Source organism: Aristolochia californica, unplaced genomic scaffold (assembly GCF_029961685.1).
Source record: "Aristolochia californica isolate CCGP_79_NKW_82.1479 unplaced genomic scaffold, dmAriCali1.0.hap1 SCAF_4, whole genome shotgun sequence".
Classification (NCBI taxonomy): Eukaryota; Viridiplantae; Streptophyta; class Magnoliopsida; order Piperales; family Aristolochiaceae; genus Aristolochia; species Aristolochia californica.
The window spans coordinates 3,666,960-3,685,117 of record NW_027182103.1 but is presented as its reverse complement, the minus strand read 5'-3'; the positions used below and the strand labels follow the sequence as shown (position 1 = coordinate 3,685,117).

The window sequence follows — 18,158 nt, the reverse complement described above, 5'->3', positions numbered from 1 at the left end:
TAGGTTAAAAAAATAAAAAATTATGTCACGTGTCAGTCAGTAACGGGTGTTACGTTGATGACTCGCCCATCGCACCGAGTTTATCGCTAATCAGAAGCGTACAGCGAGTCAAGCTTCACCACCGCCTGAAACGGGGCCCACGAGCCCACGAAGCTTCTTTAGTGGACCAGGTCTAGGGCTGTGTTTTTTGGACCCGTGATAATGAAACTTGGTACTTTCCAAAAGTGCTACGGGTGAGAAGGTTGTGAGACGCGGCTTCTTGATTTGAAGACCGGGCCCTCAGGAAGGTTCTAAGAAGCTACTCATATTAAATCGAGATCCTGTTAACGTTTCCATAGAGAGGGTATTTTTCCCGATATTTACGGAGGTATAAACCAATAACAGCACGACACGCACGCACTGTAAGGGCCGTACCGGGCAGGGCTAACCGTTTTTCCTGAAATGATTAAAGGAGGGCAATAATATCTCTCGTCCGCTGTCTGTTATTTGGCGGTCGCTTGTTTTCTCGGGATCTACTGAGTTGTCATTCTTCCAGAGACACAGGAAGGTGGTGGCCGCTTGCTCTCGTTCGTTCTGCTTCCTTCTGAATTCTGATTGCGGAACTGCTGGTTTGGGAAGGATTAGCTTTGTTGCTGTTGCTTTGTTGACGGAGATGGATGATGACGAATATGCTAAGCTTTTCAGGAGATTGAATCCACCGAGGTATGGTTTGTAGCTTTCTGTTTTCTATTTGTACCTTTAATTTTTTCGGGTTTTTTACGATTTTTTTTTTTTTAATCTTGTTCTTGGATTTTTTTTTTTACTTTTTTGGGCGAACGGTGTTTATTATTAAGGCTGGTGTGAAATTGGATTATGGTTCTTTTTGGCTTTTGTAACACACCTGATTTTTCCCCCCGGATTTCCTAGTTGGGTTTTGATGGATATTGCAGATTGTTGAATTTCTGGCTTTCTTCTTTGTTTCATTTTTTTTTTCTGTCATATTTTCTTTATAGAGTTTGATTGTTGATGCAGGGTTGTGATCAACAACGATGCCAGTGAGAATGCTACTATAATTCAGGTAAACGGAGGTCACATATATATGGCAATCGTATATATGATTGCTATATGACTTTGGGAAATAGGATCTTCTGTGTCTGAGTTTTTTGCGTTTAAGTTATCTGTTCATCTTATGGCTGACTTGTCAGTGGTTTGGGATGTTCTCCTTTACAGGTTGACACTGTTAATAAACATGGTATTCTGTTGGAGGTTGTTCAGGTTCTTACGGATCTGAATCTTATAATTACCAAAGCTTATATATCTTCTGATGGAGGATGGTTCATGGATGGTGAGGATTTCGTAGTTCCTTGAACTCAATATTCCTTCAGGATTTACCTTTTTCTTGTTCCCTGCTGTCTAAATCGTTAACTTCTTATATTGATTGTTCCAGTGTTTAATGTTACCGATCAAAAAGGGAGAAAACTCAAAGACGAAGGAATTCTCAACTACATAAAGAAGGTTATTCCTTAATTATTCATGACTTATTACCTCCTTGATTCACCCCTTTCTACTTCAATGAAAAAGAAATAATGTTCTCAAGGATTTCAAGATTTTGTTTCAAAATTTGAGTAGCCCCATCGGGCCTCTGGAATCATGCCATGTGAAATTAACTAAAAACACAAGAAAGTTCCATCCAATCTGTTTGACAAGGATTTTCCTATTTTTGCAGTCTATTGAATCAGAAGCTTGCTTTGTTCCCTCATTAAGAAGCTCTGTTGGGGTAACACCATCCAAAGAATACACTTCTATTGAGCTAACTGGTGCTGACCGGCCTGGATTGCTCTCTGATGTCTGTGCTGTACTCACAGATCTAAGATGTAATGTGGTGAATGCAGAGGTGTGGACACATAATGCTAGGGCTGCAGCAGTTGTCCATGTCACAGATGAAAGGACAGGGTCCCCCATTGAAGACCGCACTCGTCTATCCATGATTAAGGAACTCCTGTGCAATGTGTTGAAGGGTAGCAACGATTTCAGGGCAGTTCATACAACAGTTTCTCAAGCAACCACTCACACCGAACGAAGGTTACACCAAATAATGTTTGCTGATAGAGATTATGAAAGAGTGGGATTAGGGACACCTGATGATAAGAGTTCAAGACCACATGTTGCATTATTAGATTGTTTTGAGAAGGATTACACTGTGGTTAATATGAGATGCAAAGATAGGCCAAAACTTCTCTTCGATACACTGTGTACTCTCACTGACATGGAATATGTAGTGTTTCATGGGAGGGTGGACACTGGAGATATGGAAGCTTATCAGGTGAGATCTCTTGTTGTCTAATATTTCCGTTGGTTAAAGCTTTACAGAGCTTGGAATTACTTCATCTTATACCATATTTCTTGCTTATTCTTAGGAGTACTATATCAGACATGTAGATGGATTCCCAATTAGTTCAGAGGCTGAGAGACAAAGGGTGACACAGTGTCTTCAAGCTGCTATAGAGAGGAGGGCCACAGAGGTATAACTGGATTGTTTATTTGTGGGAGTTAATAGTGAGTGTGACAAGGTTTCATCTTCTAAAAGTCAGTGGTTGATCTTGCAGGGGCTGGAGCTAGAACTATACACAGATGATCGAGTTGGTCTTCTTTCAGAAATTACCAGAATATTCCGTGAAAATGGTTTAAGCATTATAAGGGCTGAGATCTCAACGAAGGATGGAAAAGCAGTAGATAATTTTCATGTTTCAGATGTTTCTGGCAACCCAGTCGAAGCCAAGACAATTGAATCTATCCATCAGCTGATAGATCACTCTATCCTAAGAGTTAAAACACCTTTCTTCTCTTCCAAGCCTCCTCAAGATACGGCAACAAGATTTCTGTTTGGAAGCCTCTTTACACGGTCGCTGCAGAACTTCAGACTGATTGGATCCTACTCGTGATGGCAATCATTTCAATCATGTGAAGAAGGTCCAAAAAAAAAAAAAAAAAAAAAGAAGAAGAAGAAGAGATAGAAGGTCAAAGAGCATATGTACAGTTATGAAACACCAATGTATAGGGTCTTGCATTCTCATAGTATACAAGGATTACTCATTGGTCCTATAGAAATTGTACAGAGTGGTATTTGTACATAAACAAAGTGTTGTAACTTGTAAATGTACTTGTAAAGGATTTCTACAGAGTTTCTTTTTTCTTTCTTCTATCCACAACAACAACTGATGCATTTCTATGCATGTATATTATTAAGCAAGAAAGATATCTTTTTTGTCCTAAAATCAACATATTATTTCGACAACACACAATCTATCTGAATCCTACAATAAGAAAAAAATTTATCCTAAAATAAATTGAAGTATGAATGACTTTGAATTTGTAATTGTTTTGATAATTGATGATAAAAACAAGAGAAAAGCTACAATGAAGTTCCTACTTGTTCTGATGGACATAAAATGAGGCTTGGCATGGCAAATTGTTTCCTTTTCTTTCTTTGCATTTTTAAACAACTGAATGTCACAATTTGTTATTACAACATGATACCACTGACGGTAAAAGGCTTAACAGAATTATGATCCTTCCACCTTGAGATCCCTGCTTGGAAGACCTTTCTCAGTACTTCTATTCTCTCCGCAATAATTGATTCTTTCATCTTCTTTATCTGTTCATATTCCATTTTCATGATCGACTCCAGCTCTTCAAAATACTTGACCTTACATCTTAGCTTTCTCATCTGCCCAAAAGAGATGCAGAATATTAAGGTAAATGGTGTGGAGAGAAAAAAAATGATGTTCAGAAGAAAGTTTGTGAAAGAAACAGAAACCTGCAGCTCAACCACAGTAGCCGTCAGTTGTTCAATTTCTCTATCTTCCTGGTCTGCCAGTAGCTTAGAATGAGCCGCTGCCGCACCCAGAGCTGTAGCAACGGCGGCTCTAAGCTGTATTGTCCCAGGCCCAGATGTTTTCTCGGGACAGTGGCCTACTGTTTCTGCATGTACAAGGATCATGAAATCAATGGATGCACCAAATGAGAAAATGACGATAGGGGCTAGACTAGGAACAGAAAACGGCTTCTTCATGAAGATTAGCAAATTTCTGGTAAGTCTACAATAGGGGGAGAGAAAAAGTAACCTCGCAAATAGAACAGAACAAGATTTTTTATTACTACTAACGGTATCCTCATGACATGCAGAAAGAAGAGCTGGATCTGAAATATAGCTGACTTCTGAACCACTACAATTCTTCCTACATTTACTACAAGAGATTACAAGAACAACTTCCACCATAGCAACTTCTCGTTTACTGCTGATGAAACTCAATCCGGCCATGACAAGTATTAAGTACAATAATATAAACGTTAAAGAATAGAAATACACCTAAAAAAAGATGGAGAGTGGACGTGGAACAACGAACGGGGCAATGCACTGGATGACGAGCGAGGCAAGACAAAATTGCTGCGTGGAGCCTCGCCCACCCACCCATCAATGGTGTGCTCCCCCCGTGCGAGACGTCGTCGCCCTCTCACCCAGCGGCGGCTTTGGACCTGTCGTGGCCACTTGCCACCTCTTGCGGCTCATTTCAGCGATGAGAACAACAGAGGAGAAGTTCTTCAATGGCAACAGCATTGCAGAGGGCTTGAGGACCAATGCAGACAACGAAGATGACGATCACAAATGGCAGACTGTCTCCAGTCGAGCCTCGCACAGAAGAAAAAGACCAACTTTGCTGGGGAACCCAACCACCTTCAGCTTCAGGTTCGGGAAGACTCGCATCTCCATCCGCCAAACCCAGGAATGATCTGGACAAGATATCCATATGTTGTCCAGGACAGGCAGCAAATGTTCATTCATCACCATCCCAACTGTTGCTGGAGACTCTTTCATCAAACTTTTTGACCAGGTCACCCATCGTGCATCCAGCCGCAGTCACACTAGGGAGCTCTGGACTGGGGATCTGGTGTTCTATCTCTCCACCCAGCTTCACCACGGCTCTCCGGAATGCAGAATCACTCATTGTTGGCATGGTTCCATAATGGGTATTTTATTCGTTCCTCAACTCACCAACCCCAACTTTGACCAGGATGCATTTTGCAATTGTCTACTCCATCTCCTACCCACTTCCCCTTCAACCTCACCTGGTACACAAAAATCCCATCCCCTCCCAACCAACCACCTACACTGCCCCATTTTGGGATGGGTGTTGGACCTAACTTAACATGGTATCAGAGCAGGTTTTGTGAGTTGACTTGGTCAACCCACAAAGATAATGATCCTCTTCTGATCTATATCTCTAGTACTTTAGGTTTGTATTTATCTTTTTCTTCTCTTTTCAGTTCCAATACTCGTTGTTTTCTTGGCATTCGCACCTCCATACTGAGCTTTTAATATTACAAATTATATATTTACAGAAAGATATTCGAGTCTACTATCCAACGCAAAACGAATTTTGGCAATTGGAGTTTTCTACAAAGAGAAATCAATATTTCAAGCAGCTAAGGTCAGATTATAAGAGAAGTTCGAGCAACAGCAGAAAGCTTCTACTTTCGAGCCATCTTATGCCATCAAGAACGAGACTTTACAAGCAGAATTATATATCCAAAGAAAGATCTATAAGTCTATTTTTTTACCAATTCAAAAAATTCTAAATCTGAGTTTTCTAGAGGGAGATATCGATATTGGAAGAGTCAATGGTCATACTGGCCAAAGAAGAAATAGTACTCAATTCGGCCAGATTACAAAGTCCGAAATCTATCAGATTATTTATCTCAAAATAAGTATATTTTATGAAAAAAAAAGTTATACTTGTATGAAAGGTATTTAAGTCTAGTTTCAGATAGAGAAAATTTCATGTCAATTTGATCTACATTTAAGGATATATTCGCATTGGAAGAATCAAAGGTCATGCTGGTATCCCATTGCATGCGAAAATCCAAATTTAAGCTGAATTTTTTGCTTCACTTTTTGAGTTGATGTTATTGATCAACAATATCAAGAAAGTATCTCATATACCCCTTTTTATCGGTTACCTTTCTCCTACCAACCTTTTTTGACTCTCACATACCCCTTTGGGCCAACCTCTTGTGCCTTGCTTCAGTTGGTTTATCTTTTTATATACATATGGGTGTTTTAAGTCTATTGAGACTTTTTAATCCGTACCCTTAAGAGGGTTTTTATCATCGTCCTTTGAGTGATAGGTGTTATCCTCGGGACACTTTAATGGAGGAGATAATAAATACAATTATGTTTTTGTTTCAAACTCAGATTACAACCATACCTTCCAACTTGAGGGGGAAAAGTACAAGAAAGAGGTATTTATTCCATACGTTGTGATAATTTTTATGTGACCAAAATATTCAAGAAAGGGTGAAGTTTTTGCATCTATGAAGAATTGCATTTGTGAAGAATCTTTTTCAGCAAAAGAAAATTGAAGAGCATGAATATTTTTCATTGCAAGTTGAAGTTATAAACTCCAACTTGAGGAGGAGTGTTGAAAAGTAAATATGGAAACGTATAACATGACTCTCATAATAAGAAGTCTAACAGAACCAAAATTATTATGGAAGGAAGTCTCACAGAAGAGTTTCAATTAAAAGGTGTTTTAGTTATGTTAGTCTTCTATTTATGTTCAATTGTTTCATTATGCTAGAACTTATCTTTAAGTACTAGACTTTGGGTTTAATTGGGACAAGGGTAGTTTAATTGTAATTGGACTCTACTACTTTCCTCTATTATAAATAGGGGTTCATGAACTTAGATTACAACAAGTTAATGAAGTTATTCTCTTTCCCAAAAACTCAACAACCTCCACCCAAACTACACGCCCATATCTCCCACACCACTGGGCATAATTGGATTCTTACCTTTCAAAATCCGATGGACAAAGCCTTAGCAAAGGAGACCATTTCTCACTCAACATCACCTGTCTATGGCCTTTCTGACTGGTCCCCCTCCCAAACCAACTTCTCCTTTGGCCAATGGTTTTCCATCAAAGGAATACCTATGGAACTCTGGTGTAAGCATACTTTTGAATGTATCACCAATGTCTTCGTCTCTCTCCTTTTCACCGACGAGGCTACTACTTCCCTAGCCGAGTTGGAGCATGCTAGATTGTTCATCTTACCTACTCAACCCAAGACTGCCCCCAAACTCATCAAAATCACCTCTAGCCTAATCTCTTTCAGCGGCTTCTGCCCCAAGGATGGCACACCCTCCATTAGCTTCAACTCGCAAGCTATCCCACTCAGTGAGTAACCCACAACCCACCCCCAACAGCTGGTGACACTGAGTTAACCCAGACACCAAACGATTCATCCCCACTACCCCACCTCCCATTCAAATTTTGAACATCCACTCCCGCCACCCAGCAGACTGCCAGCCACCTTTTCAGAGATTCCCCACACTTGGCCCCTCTGCCCCATCTAACTCCCCTGGGCCAATGCTGTTGCCTACCCTCACAGCACCTGTCCCCCCCTCCCCGAGATATCTAACAGCCTTAATAAACCTGCCAGACCACAACCAAGTCCGTCCCCCCCCCCCATTCCCCACACTTGGCCCCTCTGCCCCATCTAACTCCCCTGGGCCAATGCTGTTGCCTACCCTCACAGCACCTGTCCCCCCCTCCCCGAGATATCTAACAGCCTTAATAAACCTGCCAGACCACAACCAAGTCCCCCCCCCCCCCCCCCCCCCTCCAAAACACCTGGCAAACACCAACTACCCACCAACAACCTATACCCATCTCACCACTCACCCCCTCCCTAACCCACCCTGGTGGCTTACCACTCCAACTCAGATTCTTCCCCCTTCATCAACACCACCCCACACTCCCATCCCCTTACAACTGACCAACAACTGCCTCCCCTCCCCTTCTAGCCACCTATAGCAGAAGAGGGAAAAGCTGCATGCAGCACCCCTCCCCTGGCAAATCAAGCACGCCCTTGTCTCTGTCGGTTGATCAAGAATCAGGAAGAATTTCCTTTCCCCCCACCAGGTGAGCGGTCCAGACAACCAATTACAGGCCTCCAATAGGAGAAACACAAATATAGCAAGGAGACTTAGAGCCAAATGATTGGGGCTCACCAGGGCAGTTGCTGGCATCTACAGCCCCACCCAATATTGAGGATCAGGTGGCATTTTGGGAAGAATTACTTGACATGATCCAAAGATGGGATCTACCTTGGATCCTTGCCAGAGACTTCAATGTCATCCGGTTCTGCAGTGAGAAACCCCTACCTACCAGTAGGATAACGTCCTCCTAGAGGGCGTTTGCCGACCTTATTGACAATTGCAACCTTGAGGAAATTCCCCTTTCTAGGAAGGAATTCACATGGTCCAACAGGCAACTATGATCAATTCTCTCCAAGCTTGACCATTTCCTTGCCAATCCTGGGTGGCATCAACTCTATGGCAACGCCTCGAGCAGAATTCGTAATCGTGCCTGCTCGAATCATTGGGCCGTTCTCCTTGACACCATGTTTAGGCGCTGGGGTAGCAAACCTTTCAGATTTGAGAACTGCTGACTCAAAGATCCCCAATTTGATTCAAGCCTTACGGCTTGGTGGCAGAACCTTATGCCCAATGCCAAGCCTGGTTGGGCATTCCCCCTCAAGGTCAAATTACTTAAAGCCAAACTTTGGTCTTGGCCCTCTTGTCAACACACTCTGCAATTGCTGCCAAGAAGAACTCTCTACTCAACCGCATCTCCAAGCTCGATCACATTGAAGAGCAAAGGTCTCTTTCTTTCCTAAACTCTCTCTCCGAAATAGTTTTACTCGTGAATTTCAGTCTCTTTCATATTATAAAACCATCCTTTGAAAACAAAGAGCTCAGTTTCGCTGGTTGACCAATGGAGATGGCTACAAAAAAATTTCACTCCATCGCCTCATCCAGGAGGAGAGCTAACCAAATCACCTCACTCAACATTGTTGGCCAGGTGATCTCGGATAGACTCTGCATCACTAATGCTATTGTGAGCTTCTTCACATATTTTTATACTGAAGAGGAATTCAACCAGCCCAGCCTTCAACTCCTCAGTTACAGACAAATCAGCAACCAAGCTGCTATCAAACTTGACATACCTTTCTCCACCTCTGAAATTGAACTTGCTGCCCTCGGTATGCCTCTTGACCGAGCCCTTAGCCCAGATGGATTTAATGGGGAGTTCTACCACCACTGGCCCATCATACAGGACGACATCCACACTATGGGCCAAAATTTTCACCAATGCAGCATCACATACTAGGCTATGGGGGCCTCTTTCATTGCCTTGGTGCCCAAAAATATCAACATCAAAACTACCAGCGCATACAAGGTGATTGCTAGGCTTCTCGCAAACCAAATTAAAGGTCCTACCTCAGATCATCTAGTCCGATCAATGCGCTTTCATCTGTCAACGAAATATATTGGACTCTGCAATGCCCGCCCTCGGGCTACTTGACTCCTTCAAGCGCTCGAGCTAGCCCAGATTCGCCCTCAAGTTGGACTTCGAAAAAACCTTCAATCGAGTTAACTAGAAGCTCTTGATATTTGTACCTCCCTTGATTCCCTTGTTGTAACAGGAGGCCTCCCCTAGTTTGAACTCTTCCCTTTTTGCAATAAAATTAACACTTATCATCCAAACAAAAAGGACAATAATATAAACCAACTTCTTCAAATCATCTTTAATCGATGATATTCCTTTTTACCTTATACCAATACATCTTTGGTGGCATTCTTATAAATGAAAAAACATAATGTGACATCAATACACACACAGATTTGTTTGTAAGACTTTGCATTGCAGTATCAAAGACAAATTTTCCTGATCTAATGGACGGCTAATTGCAGCTCAAGGTGGTTCTAAATGGACCAATCCAACCCTATTGAGTAAAAGACAAGATAAAATTTAAATGGTAAAAACCTTCACCTGAATCTTCAAGCTTTCCTCCCTCGGGATCTTCGACTGAAAGAAATCTGACACAATTACTAAAAGAATATTATTCACACAATGGATGAAGTCTTCAAAAAACCATCATTTTAGAGGTCAAAGGCTTACTCCTGTAGTTCATTACTATCATCCAAGCAAAATATCTTCTTTGCATATGGGATCTCATTGCACAATGCTGTAACAGCAGCCCTGGCAGCAGCTGCTGCAACTTGTGGGCCCATTTCTGTAGACAAGAGAGCAACCTAGTACAAATGTAAGTTATTAGATTTCTTTTTAAGGAAAGTAAGCTATTAGATAATACCAAGATAAAGAACACTAAAGTAAACTACTTTTACCTGTTTCATCAATGAACCACCATCATCTGCAAATAAAGTAAAACGCCTTCTCTTCGGAGGTGGACTGCTACTTTTTCCCTCTTCAGCATGCTCAGTAATTTCCTTATCATGTTCCTCAGTTTTTATGGCCTCAGCTCCAGAAATTTCAGTTGGTCTAACATTGTTCACGATGTTATCCTTACTTCTTGCATCAGCCTTTTCACCAGGTAGACCCAAAATATGTTCACCAAAGGGGAGTTGTATGGTGTGTAATATGCAATCGAGTTTACTCTTTGTTAGAACATGTTGTGCAACAAGGCTCCAGTCATCCCCATACTTCACAAGAGCTTCTAAAAGAAGGGCCTTTTCTTCATCAGTCCATACTGGAGATATGTGAATGGTGTTGGGCTCTTTTCGCTTGTAATCTTGAGCTGAATTCTCTTTTCTAAAATTCTGATTTTGGAAGCATTTCAAGCAAATCACAGAGTAATCCTGCCCAAAGGAAAACAAAAGAAGGTTAAAGAGAAACACTTGCACTGACCCACATGCATTATGCAACCAAAATATACATGCATAAGAAGTATTCTGTAAAAGCTTTGAAAGTTCTTCTACACTTGCTGTCATGGAGCCTTCATTCCCTGAGAACACATTTCTAAAATTTAATATAGTTTCAACTTGTAAATATATTCTATGAGCGGACATAACTATTCCTACTTTTTACAACTAAGATTCAAAAGTTTCTCTAACAGAGTTGCAAAAACCTTCTAGAAGGAACATGAAATAATTCGAATAACATAATGTTAGGATCTTAATTTTGACAATTATGAAAACATTGTTAAATTATTTCAAATTCTGGTCAGCTACAAAAAAATTATTCATAAACAAACAAATACTTTAGCTTCAAAAAATCATCTCTAGTGCAGATTTTAAAATTTTACATGTACTCTTCTTTGCAAGGTTAAATCGTCTATTTTTTAGTTGCAATATTAATGGCCACTTCTGAATTTCATTGAAACTCAGTACACTCGTTTTGGGGAAAAGAAACCATTCAACCAAAAAAGTAAAACAATACTCTTCTAGGGAAAGAGAACTGCGATAAAAAAAAGAAAAGGCAGGCAGAATCTATTGATAAAACATACTAGAGTTATAGACAGAATCCCAATAAACCACTGTCTATCTACGTGGATTGAAAGTTTAAATAAATAAATAAATAGTGGTTACGTGGAATTACCTCCACTTGCAATAACATTGACCAGCTTTTGCATTTACAATGTTTTGGGACCTTTTTTTTTTAGTGAAAAATAAACAAATACATAAAAAGGTGAAGTTTTATGCAAAGGCACAAGGGCAATGAATCAACAAACAGAGCTTAAGAAGGAGCCTCCATTACAACAAAAAACTGGAGGGAAACTCCTTGCCTAGCAAGCGAGTCAGTCAAACAATTAGTTAATATCCTACAACATTCCAACTACAAAGGAGCTAGAAATATCTAAAATCTTGTGTAAGATCTGTCAATGACGCCAAGAGGGTGGGTTCCAAAAGTTTGGAGCACCAGCTAATCCACCTTGAGATCCCCTCAATACAGATTCGCCTGCTGAAAGGGAATCTGAAAATGAGGAGGCCATGACAAAGAGCTTGAATTTATTAATTTAATTAAAGTCAACATCAGACTTGTATAGAATTGCTGAAACAAAAAAACTTCAGTAAATGGACAAGGAATAGCTGAAACAAAAACAGGAAGACAGAATAGGTTAGATGCCTGATTTTTTTTGTGATTTATAGGTCAAAAGAAAATTCAAGTTTTAACTAGCCCTCCTTGCACCAATTTTCGGATGCAAATAAAAATATACTTTGTTACGTCCTGCTGTAAGGACTTGAATGTTACAATAGACTGTCAACAACCACTAAAACAATACACTGAGTGTTGGTAGGAATAATTCCACACAGTTAAAGTTTGAAAGGCTGTGGTTCTTAGTTGGGAAAAAAATCTTCTAATTTCAGCTAGTCATTTTAAGTTGGATCTAGACCCCACTGCAACATGGTATTAGAACAAGACATCTGTTTTATAGAGTCTAGTTTGTGGCCCATCTATGTTGTCTGCATTTCAGGTCTGTCATCTATTTGTTTAGGCCTGAAGTGAGGAAGAATGTCAGTGGGAGTTCTCATTCATAGGCCAAAGTGTGGAAAAATTTTATGTTTATTAGCCGGAAAAATTATCCTAACTGTGGCTAGCCCTTTGGGTTTCTACGCTACCCATCAGTAACCTATTATAACAACAAAAAACCCTTAAACTCCTAACTACAAAAAGTGATGAAAGACATACTAACAAGGTTTGAAATAAGTTATAAAAGCAACTGCAGACAAACTAATTAAAGAATGAACACTTCAGTGAAATCAGCCAAACAGAAAACTAACAATCAATGAAAGAGGTCTGTCAAACGGCTTAGAGAGAAATTAGGAATGCAAGAAACCCTGTCTACCACAGTGTTTCAACCACACAAGCAGGATGGCACCATTCAAAAAGAAGAAGGATTTGAAATGAATGGTTCTGATTGAGGATATAAAGGAGTGAGTCACTTCATAAGGTAGCTTACTACTACATAAATCTAACATGTTCACCCCAGAAAGAGGTTACTAGCAGAGGCTTATAGAAGACATGAGAAGAATAATTCAAGCTGGCTCGACCTCTAATTTATCTGAGGGTTATTACATAAAAGTCACTTAATTTTCTTTGCTAGCAATCTGCAGCATCACCAAACTTACATCAAAAGGTAGATATTCTTCTTGCCATGTATTACCCTTCATAGCAGCCCTATATGCTATAAAAAATACACTTTTCAGTGATAAAGTTCACTTATTTAGGGTAAGCAATGATGTAGAGGACACAGGACTTGATGTTTAATTAATTATCTCAACCAGAAGATCCAGACCAATAGGCCAACTTAAGTAATGCAGATGTTGACACTGTAATCCACAAGTGAAGGTTGGTTTCAATGGTGAAACCTAGTGGGACTTGAAGAACACAACCAATGCCTGAAATGCCCTAGTATCTGGGTAGGTTCAATAACAGTATAAAAAGATGGATACATCACTGCAAACATTCAATTGCAGCAGAGGTTAAGTAGCACAAACTTCCTTAAAAGGAGATGCTCAGTAATGAGAAAATTTGAATGATTAAAATGAGTTTATAAACAGACTATCGTAGCCCTACACCTCTAATTTGAGGTCTACAACTGTCTGTCTCCTGTTTACTTGGTTAACTAATATTTCTTATTTTTGAAAAATACGAGAAGCCATGTTCACCGAAAGTATCTTAAGAGACTGACCTCTTTTCACAGCACTCGAAAGCCACATGCTGACGAGATCCTAAAGTTGAAGGCAGGTATGGCAAGCATGAGAATATTAAAAGATTAATATACCTTTTTTAGAACAAGTTAGTCCATTTTTTCATTCTTGTTGAGAAAATCTGATAACATTTTACATGCACACACACCTAATTTTCCATATCCCCACTACTGTTGATTCCCAGAGCTAATATCAACAATCTAACTACTTGCTCTCTATGATTTCTATTGAAGAGGAAAATATCAGTAATATTATCCTTCATTGCCATTTTTCCCAGCATATTTGGGTTCATTTCTTTGAGAAAACTGGCACCCAGATCTGCGTTCCTAGTTCCCTCACTCACCTTTGTCAACTCGGATGAGAACCTACTTCCAAGGCTGGGCAAAATGCTCCTCTCAGCAGCTTTAGTCCATATCCCTTGAGCACTTTGCCTTGAACGCAACAGCAAACACTTCAACCTCAAGCACAGCTCTGAGAATGAAGTCATCCAAAAAATCACCGGTTCCATGGTCAGTTGGCTTGGGACTCATAGAGAGTTTGAAAGCTTTCTAGCCATCTCTCTTTGGGACAATTGGAAATTGGAAACTTCTCGTACAGATGTCCACCCCTGCTGTATTGCCATGATTAAGTGGTCTCCCCTCTCCCCTTCCCCTTCCTCGGGTCATCAAGCTGAATTTTGATAGAAGTGTCCCCAGATACCCAGGTCTGGCAAGAATTGAAGTTCTTAGAAATCATGATGGTTTGGTGCTCACTACTTTCTTTGGGCGAATTGGAAGGGCTGACTTCACCACAGTTGAATTGTCTGCTCTCGAGTAGGGAATCTTCACCTTCACTCTGTGCACTGGATGCTCTCCTCAGCAGCGTCTTTGGATAGAAGGAGATATTGAAGTCATTATTGGGTGGTTTTCTTCTTTTTTGACTCCTCCTTGGGAGGCATTGGCAAATGTATCATGATATTATGGACCTTATCTCTCCTCTTCATGTTGTTAGGTTTCATGTTCCTCGGTCAGCCAATTCAGTTGTTGACTCCCTTGCCAAGGAGGGGATTGCCCTTCAACACCTTGTTGTTTCAGAGCCCTCCCCTCCTCCCTTTGTAGTCTGTTCTCTGGCTTTGCCTAATAACACTTCATCCTTTTACAACAAAAAAGACAATCTGTCCACTTGCCAATTAAGCCCAAACACTCTATTTGATAATTGCCCATCAATTATCTAACATATGACTAAAATACACCACATAATACCTTATCTCTGTGCTAGTCCTTCCTATCGTCAAAATTAATCCTCAACAACAAATTCTCATCAGAATCATTACCTTAAAATTTTAAATGTCAATTGTTGCACTTGCAGTACCATAGATAAGTAATAAATGTCAACCTTCCAGAAAATGACATACAACTGATCTAATACAGACTAACCACTGATCCTACATATTGACAGCTGCAATCTTTTAAAGACACAATCACCAGAGACTCTTTGAAATTCCGACCCCAGCATACAGCCAAACCAGTTCATAGAATATGTACTACTGCACAAAAAGCCAGAACACAAGAATAAAGTAATACCTTTTATCAATAGTAATATCAAGACTACCGTGACATACATACGAGCGCAACAGAAAATCAAGCAAGAATAACTGAAAATCTTTTATCACCCATTACGCCTTCTATATCGGATGACAAAGCATGACCTTCCCAATATCGTCCTACTCTTGTTTCTCCACCAAGAGTACTTGGAATGGATACACGTTATCAAGCTCCAGACACTACAATTTTAGACATTGCGTGTACTTACGGGATCCATGTTTTCTAGGCCCAAGCATCATATGTCCACTTCAGGAGTTACGAGCTTCTAAGCACTGAACCCAATCCATATCACACCTTGAGCTCAAAGAGGTTCAAAACAATTCGCCTAAACCTGCAACTGGCCCAAACCCTTCGAAGATAAAAGTTATACCTTTGCCGATTCATAATAATTTATCGACCACCTCTCGCCGCAGTTGTCACAGAAGATTTCGTTAAACGCATCCGCGTAACTGGTCAGAGGCGGCAACGTGAACCTCGCAGCAGAGGTTTCATCATTGCTACCTTCAGAAGCCCTTGTTACCGCCCCCACCATTTTCGTCGAACCTGGGTATTCGACCACCCGAATTCCATTCGGAGGCCCTTCATCGACCTTAACAATATGCTCTTCGCTCTCGCTCTCATCCGTGGGATCATCATTAGACAACGGCGGAGGGGGTGCACTGAAATTGATCAGGCCACAACGGTCGAGAAATTGAAAGATTTTGTAGAGACTGGAGACATCGCCGATAAGGGACTTGCGGACTTCGTTGAATGTGAGTCGGCGAGAAGGGTCCTCCCTGTATTTGTTGATAATGAAGTCCCGGTACTGTTTGTAGACTCTGGGGTTTTTTGATAGGGAGGAGTTGTTAAAGAACTCGCCGTGGTGGAGCTTCTCATTGTCGTGGATTACGTCCCATGAGAACCAACCTAAAGACAGGGTTAGAGAGCAAAGTACGAGAAAGAGAGAGAGCAAGATAGGGAGAGAGAGAGAGAGACTCACTCGAGTAGCCGGGGATCGTGTAGAGATCAAGGTCAGAGTCGTTCGCAGGGGTCGAGCCCCCCTCAGCGCTCTGCATCGGTCTTTTTTTGGGGGGGGAGAGGGAGAATGTCTTCTCTTTCTAGGACGAAACGGTAGAAAATACCTTGGCCAAGCTAATTCCGAATCTTCGATGCAAATTGTCAATGGTTAAACAAAAGAAGAAGAAAAAATTGTTCTTCACCCCCACATAAGAAAATAAATTCGGAAATTTTAAAATATGACCTATTTGAATTAAATGAATTAGGGTTTCTTTTATATGTTCATTGTCCAAAATCTTTTCTAAGAACCTTTTTTTTTATAAATGTACAAAATGGGATTCATCATATGTTTATTTGCCTGAATCATCACACATAACTAAGTATCTGGGTAAATTGAGTAAGAATTTTTAAAAATTTTAATTAGAATCATCATCAGTTCTTCACACCACAATTATCTCACCTGATGAGGAGATTTTTTATTTTCATATTTTATTAGGATAAAATATAAAATTTATTTTATTTCTTTATTATCAAGAAATGTGATTAACTTTCTATTTTCTCCATAAAAGTTTAATTATGAATTAAATTGCATTAAAATCTTTGCCCACGATTCATGTTTATTTTGGATACGACTTGTATTAGTAAGCATACCATGCATGTGTAATTTGTTGTGCCTCAATTGTTTTATGATGTAGGCATGATTGTATATGCATTGTTGTTTTCTGCATATCCTATTAAAGTTATATCATAAGTCTTAGGACTCAACTTTGTCATTTTTGTTGTTTTATGGGTTTGGTTTTCTATGTCTGATTTATAAATTTTAAATTTTTTGAATGTTTCATCTTTAGTCTTGATCAAATACACAAAGAAGTATTTTGACATATCATCTATAAAAGTAATAAAATACATTTTCCTTCTCTACTCAAAATATTGTTCATCTCACATATGTCAGTGTGTATAATATGCCCAATAGGTCAAAACATCTAATCGATGACTTAAATGACTTTCTAGGTTGTTTTGATTAGACTCATATCTCACATTTATTTTCAAAATCTATGTTATTTTTTGCTATTAAATCTAAGTTCACCATTCTTTTACAAGTGTTCATATATACTTGTCCAAGTTTATTGTGCCATAAGTCAAATGAGTCAACCAACATGACATAAAATGAAACTTTATTCTCGTCAATATTCTAAGCAGAAACATTTAATTTAAACAATCTTTCCCTAGAAGAGGTCCACCATTGGTAATTACAACCTTATTCGACTCAAACACTAATTTGTAGCCTAGTTGACTCAAAAGAAAATCTCTAACAACATTTTTTTGTATGTCGATCACGTACTGCACATTGTCGAGAGTGAACTTCAAGTCTACTTCTCCTTCATCGATCACTTGAGCAACACTATAATTGTCCATTGTCACAATTCTCCCTTTGACCTCCTGGTAAGAAGAAAAAATAGGAAATGTCGAAATAAATATGGACAATTGCTCGTGTCAATCCACCTATCGATTGGATTAAATTCCAAATTAATTTATAAATTAATTTTAACTAATCTGTTATCATTTCTAGCTGAGTTAGTTTTGATTATCATGTCCGCCTAAGGAGTCTTACTATCACCTTGCCTTTTATTTTTCCTATGTCTACACTGTTTAGCAAAGTGACCCGACTAGACTTAACTTGCCTTCTATCTGTTCCTTTTGAGTTTTTTGTTTCGACTTACCAAATTATTTATTGGCCTTCTTCTTTATGAAGTTAGTTTTCTTTGATTCTATCAAATTTTATTTTCCACTAACGTCAAATTCATTACCCAAGTTTTTCTCTATGTTGTTTTTGTGTTTTTCTTCTATCTGGATTGACACCAACGCTCCGTCTAATGTGGGAAGTTCTCTTTTATGTTTCATCTAAATCTTATAATATAACCAAGGAAGTTTTTCTATGAGGGTAGATGCTTGTATTGTATCATTTATTGGAATACTCTTGGTGACAATCCTAGCAATAATATTTTGAATTTTTTATGCTTAAT

The 18,158-nt window shown here is 39.6% G+C and overlaps 2 protein-coding genes across 3 annotated transcripts; one reads left to right on the top strand and one right to left on the bottom strand.

Annotated features, from left to right (window-relative positions):
* The first annotated feature begins 502 nt into the window (after positions 1–502).
* On the top strand, positions 503–3,172 carry LOC137961922 (ACT domain-containing protein ACR6-like). The gene is made up of 7 exons (XM_068808562.1): positions 503–702; positions 1,012–1,057; positions 1,210–1,324; positions 1,427–1,494; positions 1,706–2,302; positions 2,397–2,501; positions 2,586–3,172. The coding sequence occupies exons 1-7, from the start codon at positions 653–655 to the stop codon at positions 2,919–2,921; spliced, it is 1,317 nt and encodes a 438-aa protein (XP_068664663.1). The 5' UTR covers positions 503–652; the 3' UTR covers positions 2,922–3,172.
* A 248-nt stretch (positions 3,173–3,420) lies between these two features.
* Positions 3,421–16,199, bottom strand: LOC137961920 (SWI/SNF complex subunit SWI3A-like). Of its 2 annotated transcripts, none has more exons than XM_068808560.1 (7): positions 16,118–16,199; positions 15,509–16,044; positions 10,232–10,702; positions 10,005–10,138; positions 9,876–9,934; positions 3,797–3,960; positions 3,421–3,706 (listed from the first exon to the last, which is right to left on the bottom strand). In XM_068808560.1, exons 1-7 carry the CDS (start codon positions 16,191–16,193, stop codon positions 3,503–3,505), a joined length of 1,644 nt encoding a protein of 547 aa, XP_068664661.1. In that variant the 5' UTR covers positions 16,194–16,199; the 3' UTR covers positions 3,421–3,502. The 2 variants fall into 2 exon arrangements, with proteins under 2 accessions (XP_068664661.1, XP_068664662.1); XM_068808561.1 differs by having other exon boundaries at positions 9,876–9,922.
* Between the last annotated feature and the right edge of the window lie 1,959 nt (positions 16,200–18,158).

Excerpts from the sequence above, each read along its gene's own strand:
- LOC137961922 (XM_068808562.1), top strand. The coding sequence starts at position 653 with ATGGATGATGACGAATATGCTAAGCTTTTCAGGAGATTGAATCCACCG. Across the intron at positions 703-1,011 it reads AGGAGATTGAATCCACCGAG|GGTTGTGATCAACAACGATG; the intron begins GTATGGTTTGTA and ends TTGTTGATGCAG. Across the intron at positions 1,495-1,705 it reads TTCTCAACTACATAAAGAAG|TCTATTGAATCAGAAGCTTG; the intron begins GTTATTCCTTAA and ends CTATTTTTGCAG.
- LOC137961920 (XM_068808560.1), bottom strand. The coding sequence starts at position 16,193 with ATGCAGAGCGCTGAGGGGGGCTCGACCCCTGCGAACGACTCTGACCTT. Across the intron at positions 3,961-9,875 it reads AGGAAAGCTTGAAGATTCAG|AAACAGTAGGCCACTGTCCC; the intron begins GTGAAGGTTTTT and ends TTGTACATGCAG. Across the intron at positions 3,707-3,796 it reads CTACTGTGGTTGAGCTGCAG|ATGAGAAAGCTAAGATGTAA; the intron begins GTTTCTGTTTCT and ends TCTTTTGGGCAG.